This window comes from Ptychodera flava, chromosome 17, assembly GCF_041260155.1.
Source record: "Ptychodera flava strain L36383 chromosome 17, AS_Pfla_20210202, whole genome shotgun sequence".
NCBI lineage: Eukaryota > Metazoa > Hemichordata > Enteropneusta > Ptychoderidae > Ptychodera > Ptychodera flava.
In genome coordinates this window covers 11,181,945-11,197,771 of record NC_091944.1, presented here as the reverse complement: position 1 = coordinate 11,197,771, position 15,827 = coordinate 11,181,945, and the positions used below count along the sequence as shown (strand labels likewise).

The 15,827-nt window shown below is 35.9% G+C and overlaps 1 protein-coding gene across 2 annotated transcripts; it reads right to left on the bottom strand.

Moving 5' to 3' along the window:
• Window positions 1–4,511: 4,511 nt before the first annotated feature.
• Window positions 4,512–14,683, bottom strand: LOC139115398 (MORN repeat-containing protein 1-like). 2 transcript variants are annotated; one of them, XM_070677485.1, is made up of 4 exons: window positions 14,519–14,683; window positions 10,157–10,246; window positions 6,490–6,733; window positions 4,512–5,510 (listed from the first exon to the last, which is right to left on the bottom strand). In XM_070677485.1, the coding sequence occupies exons 1-3, from the start codon at window positions 14,523–14,525 to the stop codon at window positions 6,549–6,551; spliced, it is 282 nt and encodes a 93-aa protein (XP_070533586.1). In that variant the 5' UTR covers window positions 14,526–14,683; the 3' UTR covers window positions 4,512–5,510; window positions 6,490–6,548. The 2 variants fall into 2 exon arrangements, with proteins under 2 accessions (XP_070533586.1, XP_070533585.1); XM_070677484.1 differs by lacking the exon at window positions 14,519–14,683 and adding an exon at window positions 14,144–14,334 and having other exon boundaries at window positions 5,101–5,510.
• Between the last annotated feature and the right edge of the window lie 1,144 nt (window positions 14,684–15,827).

Genomic DNA, 15,827 nt, shown 5'->3' with positions numbered 1-15,827 from the left:
CAAAAGTTGAGTTCTGTATACACCACGACTTGTCACCTTCGTCAAGAGACGTCAATGCTCAGACCCTACGGCTTGAGAGTCTCCTTGGATATCTTTCACACTTCAATCGTGGCTTCTCAGTATTGCTTGCAAAAGTGAAGAAGCTAGAGCAGGCGACCTTTGAAGCTGAAGTGTATGCGACAAAGTGTGAATTCGGCATTGTCGATAATTCTGGTGTTTCTCATGATAACCTGGATATATATGGTTGAGTATCAGATATGTAACGATAAACTAAATACATATAGGCACATAGTATTACCAACCTCGACGTTTGCAGTGAATAGGTGATCTACGGTCAATTTTTAAAAAGAAACTAAATCTGGAAATGCTATCGTGTCAGAGGTTCTCATATCTTGCAATATGGTATTGTTTAGCAAAGCGTGAAATTTTTCAGACATTTGGCCTCACTTAAGCGACCCTTTTGGACCCGCACAAAAAGAGAGATGAGACATAATGGTAACATCGTGCATTTGGGTCAAATTATAAAGTAATTATGATCTTGTTAATAAGGAGGTTGCTCTTTAAAAGTGAATAGCAACGTCTTGCGGGAAAGTAAAATTTATGTTTTTATCACTATCGGTCACCATGGTGACGAACAAGTCGGTTTCGAAATGTATCACAAAACTGAGTTACGGCGTGTCTTTCAAAAGCCCGTCGTGATAAAACATCCGCCAAAATAAAAGGTGCATATTTGGACGCACAAAGACATGAAATGTTATTGCGTGCATGCGCAAACAATGTCGAAATTATCATAAATCATCGACACGTTCTGCTCACTCGATAGATGTGATGAATGTTGCACTGTTGTTGTTTCGTTAACCGATTCAGTACAGAGTCACTCACATCACGCGCCACTGACTTGTGAGACGCATTGGGATGTAGGCTTTCAATTCAAAAATTCAAAACAAAAAATATGCTCTCTCTCTCTCTCTCTCTCTCTCTCTCTCTCTCTCTCTCTCTCTCTCTCTCTCTCTCTCTCTCTCTTGTACAGCGAGCACTGTATTTCCCTGAAAAGAGACAAGTGATATATATATATATATATATATATATATATATATATATATATATATATATATATATATATATATACATATATAAATTGTTGATGTATATATATACATATATATATTTATATATAATAAGTGTTGATGTATATACTTTGTACTTGTAAGTATATGAACTCTAATTTGTTTTATTAAACATATAATATAATATATATATGATATACATATATGTAGTTTCGATATTCAAAATATATATATATATATATATATATATATATATATATATATATATATATATATATATATATATATATATACATACACACACGTCTGTGTATGTGTTTTATACACTTTTATACACTTTGCTTTTAAATCTCGCTTCTTTCCATTGCAAAGAACACCAAAGAATGTACTGAGCAAATCAAGATCAGAGGATACTGAAGTACCTGATATTTGCATCGCATGTATCTGTTTTCTCAGCCGTAACATTAATCATGAGGATTGCATGTCCTCTACACATCGGCCTGTGGTGCCTGCCGGTTGCTTTGAAGACTTGGTGATGAGATTCCTCCTCGTGGATTGTCGATTGTGTACAACACGTATCTTTGGATTAGGTAATTTTTTTCTCGCGCCGTCTTTAAGAAAAACGTTATCAGCAACCTCCGTGCATGTAGGCCTAATGTGCTCCTTACCACGTGGCAAAATTCAAGACGATACATTACACGAAGTGTGGGATTCTCCTCAGGGAAAAATGTTGATTTGAAGGTATCTGCTTTTTAGTGTTTACTTTTTTTCATGCTCAGATGACATCGGAAATTTCCAAGTTTCTCCAATGGCGAAATTACTCCAGTGAGGAGAAAAAAGTACGGTTGAAATGTAATACTGTAACATCGATCCTAAGTGCTTAACTGACTCGGAGTGATAGTAATTAAGTGAGATTCTACTCAGAAAGGTATTGCGTCCATCCTTCCAGCTCGTCTGGTATTAAATGTCTTTCGTTCGAAATGCTTCAGTAATGGTTTTCTGGTGATATGTGTGATTCATCATCCTAATGTTTGGCACAGCAGCCGAGTTAGTGAACAGCTAACAAAACGCATAAATATTTGATTTAGTTACCTGTGGCAGGAGTAACACGCGGTTCCCTAGCTTTCTCTCATTTGAAAGCGTTAGAAATCACGACTTTATGCCTCACACTCAACAAACTTAATAAATCAACCTAGAATTATTTTCGAAAAGGAGGTCGCTTCCTGATGAACAAATGTCACTATATATCATTCCCTCGCCCTATGTCAACGTCTCAGCTCTGAGAAATATATATGTTCACTGCGATTTGTACGCTAACATATTTTCAATTTAATATTATCATCATACATAGCATTTTTAGAAAACTTTAAATAATAAAACATAAAAACATTTTATTCCTAACGGAAGCAGATATTTGAAAACGCAACTGGAAGATCGATCTCCGTTCATCATACTGTCCTGCAGTACTGTTGTCGGCGATAGAGGGCACACTACACGACCCGTCAAGACTACTATACCCACCTGTTACATTTCTCACGATGTCATTTAAACGTCAAGGCTCCGGTCTAGTCCTCCGTCACCTTGGTGTGTGAATCGTGCAGAATGCTCTCCCTCGTTTCGTTTTATTATGGGCTCGTTTTACATCCGACATTTTAATAATTTTATCGTGTGGTTTGATTATTTTGGTACAAAGTGGGTATGATTTACATCGATGAATTATCGGAAAATAAAGGTCTTCAAACATAAATTAGGCAGATCACTAATAAGTGAGGATTGAACAAGGTAATAACATTATGCAGTGATAGGTGTCATGTGCAAATTATTGCTGTTCTATAGATTCTGTAATTATTAAATTATTAATAAATTGGGGAATAAATTTCAACACCTACATATGGATTATTGGTATTGTAGGAGATCAACCTTTGGAACTTTCAAAAAAAACCCCAAATTACAGTGAGAACTTAACATGTGGTGCATTAATTCATGAAACAACATGGCAGCTGATGGTGAAACTCTTCTGTCGAGCAAAAGTGAAATTCTGTTTCTTTGCATTTATGTAGTACGCGCCCACGGGGCTATAAGGTGTTATTAGTCATGGCAAGAGTATAAAAAAGTCGATCAATTTATGATTATGAATACTGTTGATAAAAATTTAATATATCTATCATTATTGTATACTAACAAAGGTACGCTACAGGCAGTACTGTGACCGCACATCAGGTTACTGTGCAATTCTACCGCTTGGTATTTTGAATATGTTTCTGAGGGACTGTAACACAATTGAGTAAATTTGGCATAAATGCTCATCATCGTTCAAGGTTCTGGTGCAGTTTGATACTTTCGTAAGTATACAATATTGACGGGAGGATAAAGTATTTATCAACAATATTCATAACCATATATTTATTAATAACAGGGTCTGCAATACAGCTGCGTGAATTTGGCATTGACACTGATCATCATTCAACAATATGCATATGTGTAAATCACACTGAGACGTATGTGCAGTGCGTGTAAGAAATAAATATCATATTATTATTAATTTTTTACACTCTTGTGATGATAAATGACGCCTTATTGTCCAGTGACATGCCATGAAACTGAACTTTTTCAACATTTGCTCAAACTTTCTTCAGGAACCATAAATCATTCCTTCAAACCCAAGGTCACCTGAGCAAATTTGGCGCCACAGCCACAAATTACCAACCATTTACTGATATTTGAAATTCAAAATAGGCCCTCTTCTTCTGTTAACTCCGTGGGGAAACGCAAGATTTTCGATTTTGACAAAGGACTCTTGAAATTCCATTCACTCCATCAGCATCAAGATGAATTCACACAAGCAGCTACAAGCGAAATACTGTGGAAATTCACGTCAAAATATCTGTGTCTGGGGCCTATTCTACCAGAATTGGACAGAGAAAACGTGATATTTTGCAGAGAAATAGTGAGTGTAATACTGTTGTATTACTCTCTTAATCCTTTGAGCGCTGAAATTTTTCCCACCAAAATTTTAGTGCAACATTTTACCAATTTATATAAATTTTTCTGTAATTATTTGGATAATTTTGGACCAAATGGACATCACATTTCATCTGCTACAGTTTTTTATCAAATTTTTGGCAAAAATCTGAATAAAATGACTGGGCTATATTTTATAAAGGGAACAAAAATTGACTTTGGCGCTCAAAGGGTGAAGATGGGGTTCTTTACGTTATCAGTACATGGTACCTGTAGCCATACTATGACCTTCATGCCATTAACAGAAGTTCGTCTCTGGACCTACAACCCTTTTCAGTCAAACAGTGAGAAAAAATCGATGGAATCAGTTTCACTGACATTGGTACGGTAAATCCAAAGTTCTGTCGTTGGTTGAACTGATTTATCCCCGAGGCTCATAGAAGATAACACAATTACAAAGTCACAGAAACAAAAAATCACACATTGTACTTTACAACGTAATCTTTTATCAGGTGAAGGAATTATTCAAAATGTATAACCACATGTGGACTTTTCTCAATAAATTTCACTGCTATTCTCATCAGAGCTTTTGTGCTTTTTGGATGAAAAGGGTTGAATGTCACACAGGCTGCAACCGATATCATGCGTCATTTCATGTACGATCAAATTGTCAACCCTTTGAGAGCTGTAATTTTTCCCGCCAAAATTTTAGTGAAACATTTTACTAATTTTTATAAATTTTTGTGTAATTTTTTCATTTGATAATTTTTTACCGAATGGACATCACATTCCATTGACTACACTTTTTATTAAAATTTTAGCAAAAATGAAAAATCAGAAAAAAATAGACTTGGGTATATTTTATAAAGGCGACAAAAATTGACTTTGGCACTCAAAGGGGTAAGATACATCAGGATAATACCAGTACATGCAATGTGCACAGAAATATGAAATGAAAATTGCTCGCAAAGATGAAATTGATAAGGAAATACAAGGACAGTGTCACATCACACTCATAAACTGAGAGCATTGATGTTCACTCTCTCACGATATAACGTTCAGTCAGACATACTTTCTTTGGTACAAATCTCTTTTACTTTGAACAGCTTTAAAAAATTCTCCTGAATATTTACAATGTAATACGCTGTAACTGCTGCAAAACATCACTTTGTTTCCATAAACGAACATTCATGAGAAACTTAAACAAAACGATATTCCAAATAAAAACTTCTATTATGTGAAATATTTTACGGGATTTTAAACTTTGAAGTTCCAACAAAGTGTTGGTACAACTCTACAATTTCTGGCATGATGAAGTGAAATGAACATATTAAAATGTAGACAGAGAAGAGAATATACAAGTAATGTACATTTATAAATTAAAGTCCAAGTTTGAATTTTAAGCCAGGCGCTGCTTTATATCGGAAAGTTCCAGTCCAAATTTGATGATCATTGTCAACATATTCGCCTTCTCCTTCCATTCTGAAAAAGTGACAAAGTAAAACGATGTGAGTTTTTGGACGGGTGAAAATACAAAAATCTTACAGCACTATACATGTGTGGTGATGTACACGTCCGTACTGTATCCTCTAGAAGCATGTAGTACAACATGTACAATTGCAGCAATGTGCATGCGAAAAACTTATATTATGGCGAATAAATTGGTGCAAATTATTTTTGTGTGTTTTTACAACCACTTACCCTCCTGTCCTATATTGAAATTTAGGTGAACACGAAACAAAAGAAGTACTAGCTGTGGCCAAAGTTTTGATCGTGTTAGTTCCGACAACTCTAACAGTGATGGTACCGGTACGAATTTCTATTCAAGTCATAGGGAAAATGCACACACGGCATTGATTGAACATAGGACAGCAAGACTTTCAATGACTGAATATTGATTGGAATAGACAGCTGTGGCAGAACAGGTACACACATACAAAGTTATTTTTTCTCATTATTGAAATCACCAGTCAATCAGTATACATGTATATATTCCAACCTCTCCAAACATAGTCCTTCTTGTCGATATGAGAATGGAAACCCTTCCAACATTCTAAAACGAAACATGTAATTTGCGCTGGCAAGAGACATGTTGATGTTTCATCATAAGTCAATCACAAATACGGAAATTACAATTACTGAGTTAAGTTAAACTAATCTGCATGTGAAGCTTGTCTTTAGCCAAGGTTATCATAAAAAAAAAGTGAGTCAATTCCACTTATAATGCGGCACTGTACAAAGAGAGCACTCGATTTCTGTGTCAATTTCAAAGAGCCCCATTCCAGGGATGTGAATTACTACTTGGCTGTGCAATCCCCACTCCATGGAAATGAAAATACTCTCATCTTTGTTCACATAAATCTGTAAAGTACCATCTTCATGATTGAGTGTTTTTTTCAAAGTACCCAGTCACCATAGCAACCACCTCGGTGAGTGAAATAACAGTAAGGTCTATTCATACCTGTTTTCAACAAAGGGACCTTCATAAACAGAACCATCTGGCCATGTGTATTTTCCTTTTCAGTGGAACATGTTATTGACGAAATCTCCTTCATAGACAGCACCGGAGGGATGGTATAATTTCCCTTGGCCATTCATGCGATCGTTTTCCCAGTTGCCTTCGTACAAAGTGCCATCTGCCGTTGTGTGTTGACCCAAGCCACAGCGCTCTAAGACCCCCTCATCGGATCTACTGTATTCCCCGTCTGCAGAAGAAAAAATTCAATTTCTTTAATTTTCACGTCGAAATTTCAGCATAAATAGAGACTGATGTTTGAATAAGCACCAGTAATGTGATGTTGATTTCATTTCAGTAAGTCACCACGATTACAGTCACATTGCTTCAAAACAATGCAGTTTTTGTTGTTGTTGTTGTGATTGTTGTCATTGTTATAGTTTACACTTTCACTGTTGTGTTTGTTTAGTTGTTGCCCCAATGCTTACTCTTGTTACATCTGAGTCTTCAGGGCAATAAACTACTCCCATATAACTCTTAGGATAACATGGCCTGCATAAACAAATTGAAATCAACATGGTCTGCATAAACAAATTGAAATCAACATGGTCTGCATAAACAAATTGAAATCAACATAGCATGCATAAACAAATTGAAATCAACATGGCCTGCATAAACAAATTGAAATCAACATGGCCTGCATAAACAAATTGGAATCAACACGGCCTGCATAAACAAATTGAAATCAACATGGCCAGGATAAACAAATTGAAATCATCATGACCTGCATAAACATATTGAAATCAACATGGCCAGGATAAACAAATTGAAATCAACATGGCCTGCATAAACAAATTGAAATCAACATGGCCAGGAATAAACAAATTGAAATCAACATGACCTGCATAAACAAATTGAAATCAACATGGCTTGCATAAACAAATTGAAATCAATATAGCCTACATAAACAAATTGAAATCAACATGGTCTGCATATCAATTAACAGGGCCTGCGTAAACATATTGAAATCAACATGGTCTGCATACACAAATCGAAATCAACATGGCCTGCATTAACAAATTGAAATCCACATGGCCTGCATTAACAAATTGAAATCAACATGATCTGCATAAACAAATTGAAATCAACATGGCAGCATAAACAAACTAAAATCAACATGATCTGCATAAACAAATTGAAATCAACATGGCCTGCATAAACAAATTGAAATCAACATGACCTGCATAAACAAATTGAAATCAACATGACCTGCATAAACAAATTGAAATCAACATTACCTGCACAAACAAATTGAAATCAACATGACCTGCATAAACCAATTGAAATCAACATGGTCTGCATACACAAATTGAAATCAACATGGCCTGCACAAACAACCTGAAATCAACATGGCCTGCACAAACAAATTGAAATTAACATATGGCCTGCATAAACAAATTGAAATCAACATGGCCTTCATTAACAAATTGAAATCAACATGGCCTGCATAAACAAATTGAAATCAACATGACCTGCATAAACAAATTGAAATCAACATGACCTGCATAAACAAATTGAAATCAACATGACCTGCATAAAAAAAATTGAAATCAACATGACCTGCATAAACCAATTGAAATCAACATGGTCTGCATACACAAATTGAAATCAACATGGCCTGCACAAACAACCTGAAATCAACATGGCCTTCATTAACAAATTGAAATCAACATGGCCTGCATAAACATATTGAAATCAACATGGCCTGCATAAACATATTGAAATCAACATGGCCTGCATAAACAAATTGAAATCAACATGGCCTGCATAAACAAATTGAAATCAACATGGCCTGCATAAACAAATTGAAATCAACATGGCCTGCGTAAACATATTGAAATCAACATGGCCTGCGTAAACATATTGAAATCAACATGGTCTTCATTAACAAATTGAAATCAACATGGCCTGCATAAACATATTGAAATCAACATGACCTGCATAAAAAAATTGAAATCAACATGACCTGCATAAACCAATTGAAATCAACATGGTCTGCATACACAAATTGAAATCAACATGGCCTGCACAACAACCTGAAATCAACATGGCCTGCACAAACAAATTGAAATTAACATATGGCCTTCATTAACAAATTGAAATCAACATGGCCTGCATAAACATATTGAAATCAACATGGCCTGCATAAACATATTGAAATCAACATGGCCTGCATAAACAAATTGAAATCAACATGGCCTGCATAAACATATTGAAATCAACATGCCTTCATTAACAAATTGAAATCAACATGGCCTGCATAAACAAATTGAAATCAACATGGCCTTCATTAACAAATTGAAATCAACATGGCCTGCATAAACATATTGAAATCAACATGGCCTGCAAAACATATTGAAATCAACATGGCCTGCATAAACAAATTGAAATCAACATGGCCTGCATAAACAAATTGAAATCAACATGGCCTGCATAAACAAATTGAAATCAACATGGCCTGCATAAACAAATTGAAATCAACATGGCCTGCATAAACATATTGAAATCAACATGGCCTGCATAAACATATTGAAATCAACATGGCCTTCATTAACAAATTGAAATCAATATGGCCTGCATAAACATATTGAAATCAACATGGCCTGCATAAACAAATTGAAATTATCATTTGGCCTGCATAAACAAATTGAAATCAACATGGCCTGCATAATCAAATTTAAATCAACATGGCCTGCATAAACAAATTGAAATCAACATGGCCTTCATTAACAAACTGAAATTAACATGGCCTGCATAAACAAATTGAAATCAACATGGCCTGCATAATCAAATTGAAATCAACATGGCCTGCATAAACAAATTGAAATCAACATGGCCTTCATTAACAAATTGAAATCAACATGGCCTGCATAAACAAACTGAAATTAACATGGCCTGCTTAAACAAATTGAAATCAACATTGCCTTCATTAACAAATTGAAATCAACATGGCCTGCATAAACATATTGAAATCAACATGACCTGCATAAACATATTGAAATCAACATGGCCTGCATAAACATATTGAAATCAACATGGCCTGCATAAACATATTGAAATCTTAAGTACATTTACATATATCATTGTATTGTTTTCAGCATATGGCTTTCACTCAAATCAAGTTAAGTCTACAATGGAACACTTCTCACAATAAAAGTGCCAGGATGGTGTATAATGATACACGTCACTGAAAAGTAAATTTAATAATGTTAATTGCTATCCACATTAGTAAAGGAATTTTCTGGCAATTACCGAAAAAAGGCAAGCTTTCTGAGCACTTCTGTTTGTAAATAAATATCCAGTCATAGCGCTGTTTATTGGAATAAATCTACAGATACCGACACTAAGTGGGAGGAGGGGAAAGTATTGACAAGTTACCCTCCCCTGAAATTCACTGCTTCTACTGAAAATCCTTTCACCATCATCATTTGATTTTGTATTTGATACCAAATGCAATACAGAATGTACGAGGGAGACTGGAAATACCAATTGCAGGGTCAAAAGTCAAATTCCCAGAAAGATAGTCCCTATCTGTACATTCAGGTGATGTCAACCACTGGCATTGCCAGTCAATACTTCCAGGTCAAGGATTAATAGAAATAGATTGCCTTACCATATTTGTCACCATTTGGAAACATGTAGACGCCTTTCAAGACAGCAGGCTGTGTCTCTTCCTTTTCTTTGTCTTTCTTGGATGCTTTGGCTGTGAATAAATACACAGAACAGTCTATATCAGTGAATTTTTATCACAGCTGGCAGGATTGAATCAAAAGGTGTGAATATTATGGGATATTTTTCCGAGTCATGAAGATTGCATATATGTTCCAGTTACATCTTAACACATGATTCAATCTCTGGGATTGAATTGTATTACTGGTTGGCTTATGACTAAATAAGGGAGGGGAGACACAAAGTTGATTCACTTTTCCACCAAAGATTAAAATACAAATATTTCTGCATGATAATGAAAGCTGATCTTTACAGTCCTACTGAGATGTAGTTTTTGTATAATTTAGTAATCTCTTGGAAATATCTGTCAAAATACCGCATCAACATATCGTCCCTTCAATGTACAAAATGACTGTTCATTGTGCCTAACGCCATGGATGAGTCTTCAGATTTAGTAATCCCTCAAGTTTCATGCCTAAGAACATAGTAATTAAAAAAATCAGATATTAAAATTCTCAAAAGTTTGAAGATTATCACATCATTGTACCACAGTCAGCATAGCTGACTATGTTGGGTCTGAAAACTTGGGAATAAATCATGCAGCAATATGGTAATGGGATAAATATTTTTAAAGTTCAATTTAAAAATTTGCCACATCGAAAACAAAGAGTCAATGAGTGGATTTCTATGGCTGTAAATCCTACTGTGAATATAAAAAAGATATAAAAGTTGAGCTGTGATCTTTGATCTCAGATTATTCTGCAGATTTGTACTGCACAAAGCACACTAACACTACATGCTGATTAGGATTGTGTTTGTAAAAGGATTTCAGTGACTGTCTGAGCAGAACTCGATTACAATTCTCTATTGCATTATACTCACAGCATTGGAACGGATTAATTCAGATATCTGGTCTACATGATTTGGTCTGACCAATGGCAGTGTTTCTTTTAGCAAGAACAAAACACAGGAAGACAGTGTGACAATGAATTTAAATTTTTGCTGTAGATTTCAAGTCACCAGTAATGCTCCTAAATCTAATCCTTGACAGGAACACATTAACCTTTATAATCCAAACAGAATTACTTTTACCTGTCTGCGGCACATGTACAGCGCATGGCGAATTTGTAATCATACACAAAATGCTGTGAGTATATATTGCAAGCCATGAGTGTTGTATCCCTAGGTAGGATATACTAAAATAAACAAGTACCTAGGGGATTACTTCTTCTTCTATATTTCATTCAAAATGTTCAATAATGTGGTATGATAGTTTTAGATCTTCTGTTTGCAATTGCTTAAATTAATGACTTAGTTGAATTTTTCAAATGTGTGACAAAATCTGTGAACAATCTTGGCTCTAATACAAGTACTGGAACTACATTTCCTGAATGTGTTCAAGGTCTTTTTCAAGGAATGCATGTTAATATCCACACTGAGATCACTCTGAAATAATTTATCGTTTGTAACTACAGCTTTCCAACAACAAAAATCATATTAAGTGGTCAGAGTGGAGATTAACTTATTGAATCCCCTGGAGTGGTTTCTATAATCTTTTTCAATCAGAATTTACTTTTTGATGCATAGAAGTTCATTGAAATGGCAGAATTGGGACTTACGTACAGTAGACTTGACAGGAAATGCGATTTGGGCTTGAAATTCAAATTTCAGCCTAGGATTTGAGCTTTTCTGATGGAAAACACTTTTCAACAAAAATTCAGAAATCTGGTTAAGATTAATCACAGCAACATCTCAAAGTGAAATCAACATAAAATGGTAAAAATAATTCTATTTTATGAGCAGAAAGTTTGGTAAACAAGATTCTTATAGATCTGCAAAACAGAATGTAAAATGTAATCTGTTCTTTTTTCTGATATTGAAAACACTGATTGTGGAGTTTTGGCCACAGTGATGTGATTATGTACAGCACAACGCATAAGAACATTACAACTATGGCAACACTACATTTGTATTTCAAAAATAAGACACTTTCCTCTCCAACACACATTCCATCTTACCAGTTCTGACTTGCAGTGACGACAACAAGGAATGGTCAGAATCCTTAGAAGCGGCTGAAAACACAGATATCTGACTCGGCGCTCTGCTGTCGTCTAAACTCAGTGTAAAGTCCACTGAACCGCCAGTCATGGGTCTAACAGTACTACCAGCCTCGGACATTATATTGCAACAACTTTACAATTCCCAGCAAATGATTGCAGCGTACACTTTGTATTGACAGTCCACGTTTACACCACTTTAAGCTCTGATTTGCAAAACAAACACCGCTACTGTTGATAGGGCTCAGATTTCACATTTAAGGAGGGTCTCTCATATTCACGAAAGACAGCATCAAATATCAGCATGATACTATACACCCAGTAATACACCGTTGCCATGGAAGCAAGTTCAAGGACAACAAGACAACAGATTATTGACAAAGAAGACATGTTCACTACATTATTTAAAGGGGCAGGATCTTTTTTATCAGCTTTATCTCTGGGCAAAGTGAGCAACTATGCACAGCAATTAAAGGGACAAAGTCAGCCATTTTTTCAGGAATTTTGTTTGATACGAGACACTATTTATATTGTTTGACATGTTGAAAGATACTGAATGAATGGGTGACCATGGGTGTATTCAACCTAGGTTTTAGACAAATTAAATGAAACATCACGAAAATAAATTAATGGTCATGACCATTTACCGGTCCTTCTAATATTAGACTCTAACTTAGAAGATAAATTTCAAATAACGGTAAATGTTTGGTTGTTTGCTTCTGTGGTGCCAAACTTTGCACACGTACCCCTGATTTTTATTCTTGCTTTGGTAAGAGAGTGGTTGAAAGTTTTACGAGGAAAGTTTGAGCAAAAGTTGAAGCCTTTCACTTTTGAGGCACTTACTACCTTAACTACATTGTAAATCCTTCTTTATAGGTATAGTCTTGGTCAGGTTACAAACAGACTTCACAGATTCGGGACATCTATGCTGTAACCTACACCGACATTACATGCATATTTGATGTGAATCGACTGCATGTATTCTTAACCACTTCTGTATTACAATCCTACAATATGAGCCCTCACATGCCACAGAGTTCTGTTTCACCTCCTACGGTAGGTCATCCGGAAAGGGGTTTCATTGTTGACAACAGTGCCCCGTTATTAGAAATCTAGTGATATGGTGTGGTTGTATTACATTTATTTTGTAAAAATGTTTCTGACATAAAGAACGCATGTTACAGTAACCTAAAGGAAGTTTACTGTCACTGAAAAATAACTTGCTCGTGTGTGGTCACTGTAACAATAGAAGTTTGCTTTTCTGTAAACACATACAGAAAAACAGAACAACAGTGAATTTCTATGAAGTTTGGGATTATGGCTTCATGTCGGAAACAATATGACCTGACATACCATACCTGTGGCATCACTTAAAAGGGTCAGCAATTGAAACTTTTCATGATATTGTCACAATTTTTGAATATATGTCACTTTAGTGATCGACGTACTCCTGTAGCATGTTGAGATACACAGTATTTAGCTTGTCAACTCAACCTGTACGCCTGTAAAGGCTGCATTGTTATTGTTCACAAGTGAATGATATGATGCCATGTTATGCCATGTTATTTTTCAGAAGTCTTGAAGACCACTGGTAAACAGGCAGGCAAATCTACTTTGCTAATGTAGGAAAACTATCGACATCGCAACTAGTCACATTGTACATGGTTTTAACTTAATGGTTTGTGCATGGACAGATGAACTCGGTATAGAAAGCATCGCTGCCTTCATTTTTTTGACGCAAACTTGTTGGCGCCATTTTGATGTCAACTCGACACAGTCTTTCGACCCGTCGGACCCTCCTATACCGATATAACCGACCCTATCATGATGTTTCTATGGAGCAGGAGTCTTTACGCTTAACCATAAATACGTACCATCGTCATCGCCATCCTCGAAGTCGTCTGGCATTATTATGTATAGTTATTGGTTCAACAATTACCACAGCTCTATCCCAGTACATGTACACACAGTACCGTGAGACACACACGAATAGCTGTGTCATTCAACACGTTGGTGAATTGTTGACGGGACAAAACATGTACCGATGTTTAGTTTAGAGATCAGACTGGTATAAACTGTTCTGATGTTCCACTTCGAACCCATGGTAACTAAAACAAACGTGCAACATCGTTCTATTTACATTCGAACGAATGAACAGAACACTGCGCATCGAGTGCCAACAACCACCTGGGACAGAGCCGAAATTTTAAAATAGGTCCTGACAACGATGATTTGAATCGAATACATACCTGGCATTGTGGTCTGTGATAGTTATCGTCCTTGTGAATCGTGACTTAACGTTCTAAGTAGACAAACAGATGTAAAAAAGGCAGGAATTTTACGAAGAATTCAGCGGTCTCCGAACACCTAGATGTGAGACGCCATATTGGATCTCCATGGAGATACGGTCGGTGTTGTTTTCGAGAACTGTCCTGTGGGGGCGCTCGTCTCGTGTCAAAGGAAACACTCAGAACTCACCTCGAGAGACTATAACATCAGCCAGGATGTGGCATTTAGAAATTTTACAAGACAAATGAGGCAGTAAATTTCCATACAAGTGAAACTTTCTATCTTACCTTTAGAATCGAAGAGGGAGACATCCCGAAATATCTTTAAAGGTTTAAGATAGGAGTAATTTACCATTTTCAAGAAAACGGTTCGACATTAAATTGTATTTGTGTCCTCATGTGAAGCAATTTAGGAATGATGTGTTGTAAGCATCTCGGAATATTATCATCACCGTCAGATTTAATTTACGGTCGAAAGCAGTTTCAACGTCGGAAGGCTAACAAACAAAGCGGTGAGTGGCCCGTATACTTTAAGTCGTAAAGCTGATGGTCTTCGATTTCCGTATTTCTTCGTGTACTACACTGGCATAAGTGTTGTAGGAACTTGAAAGCAAGTTGAGAAATTCGAAGTGAATAAACTTTTCTCTACTGTAAAATTTATTCTTTTTTCCCTACGACAATTATTATCTTTGACCCTTTACCTGCCAGACAGTGTCACTTCCCCATCTGCTAAGTCAGTAAAAAGCGGTATTGAGCCAAAACCATACGTTGTTATAGCGCCTTTAGTCTGTAAAAATCATGTTTACAGTATCTCTGTCTCCAGGGACCTTCAAATCTTCAAGTCTGTGTTAAAATGCACCATATAGGATATGTTTTGCTTTACTAGTTTTGACCAACTTGACTTGATAGTGAAATATGAACTTTGCAGGAAAAGGGTTAAAGCTGTAAAATTATAGACTTCGTTTGCATGAGGCCAGTATATGATTTTACATTAGACTAGCGGAAGGACTTGATTTCTGTAACATTTTTCGGCATAACCGAAAACTTCGACAAGATTGTACCTCTACCCTGGCATCCATGACTGGCAAGAAATGTGGATTTTTAAGTGAACCTTTATACATAATAATGTAATATTTTCAACCCAGCAGGACTGCATATGGTGAAAATCTATCAACGCTCCATGGACGGATAAATTTATAACACTTTCTTGTTGTAACTAGCAAGATTTACAAATATTTTATGAATACCTTGTTTTGTCTTTGTTTGAAAT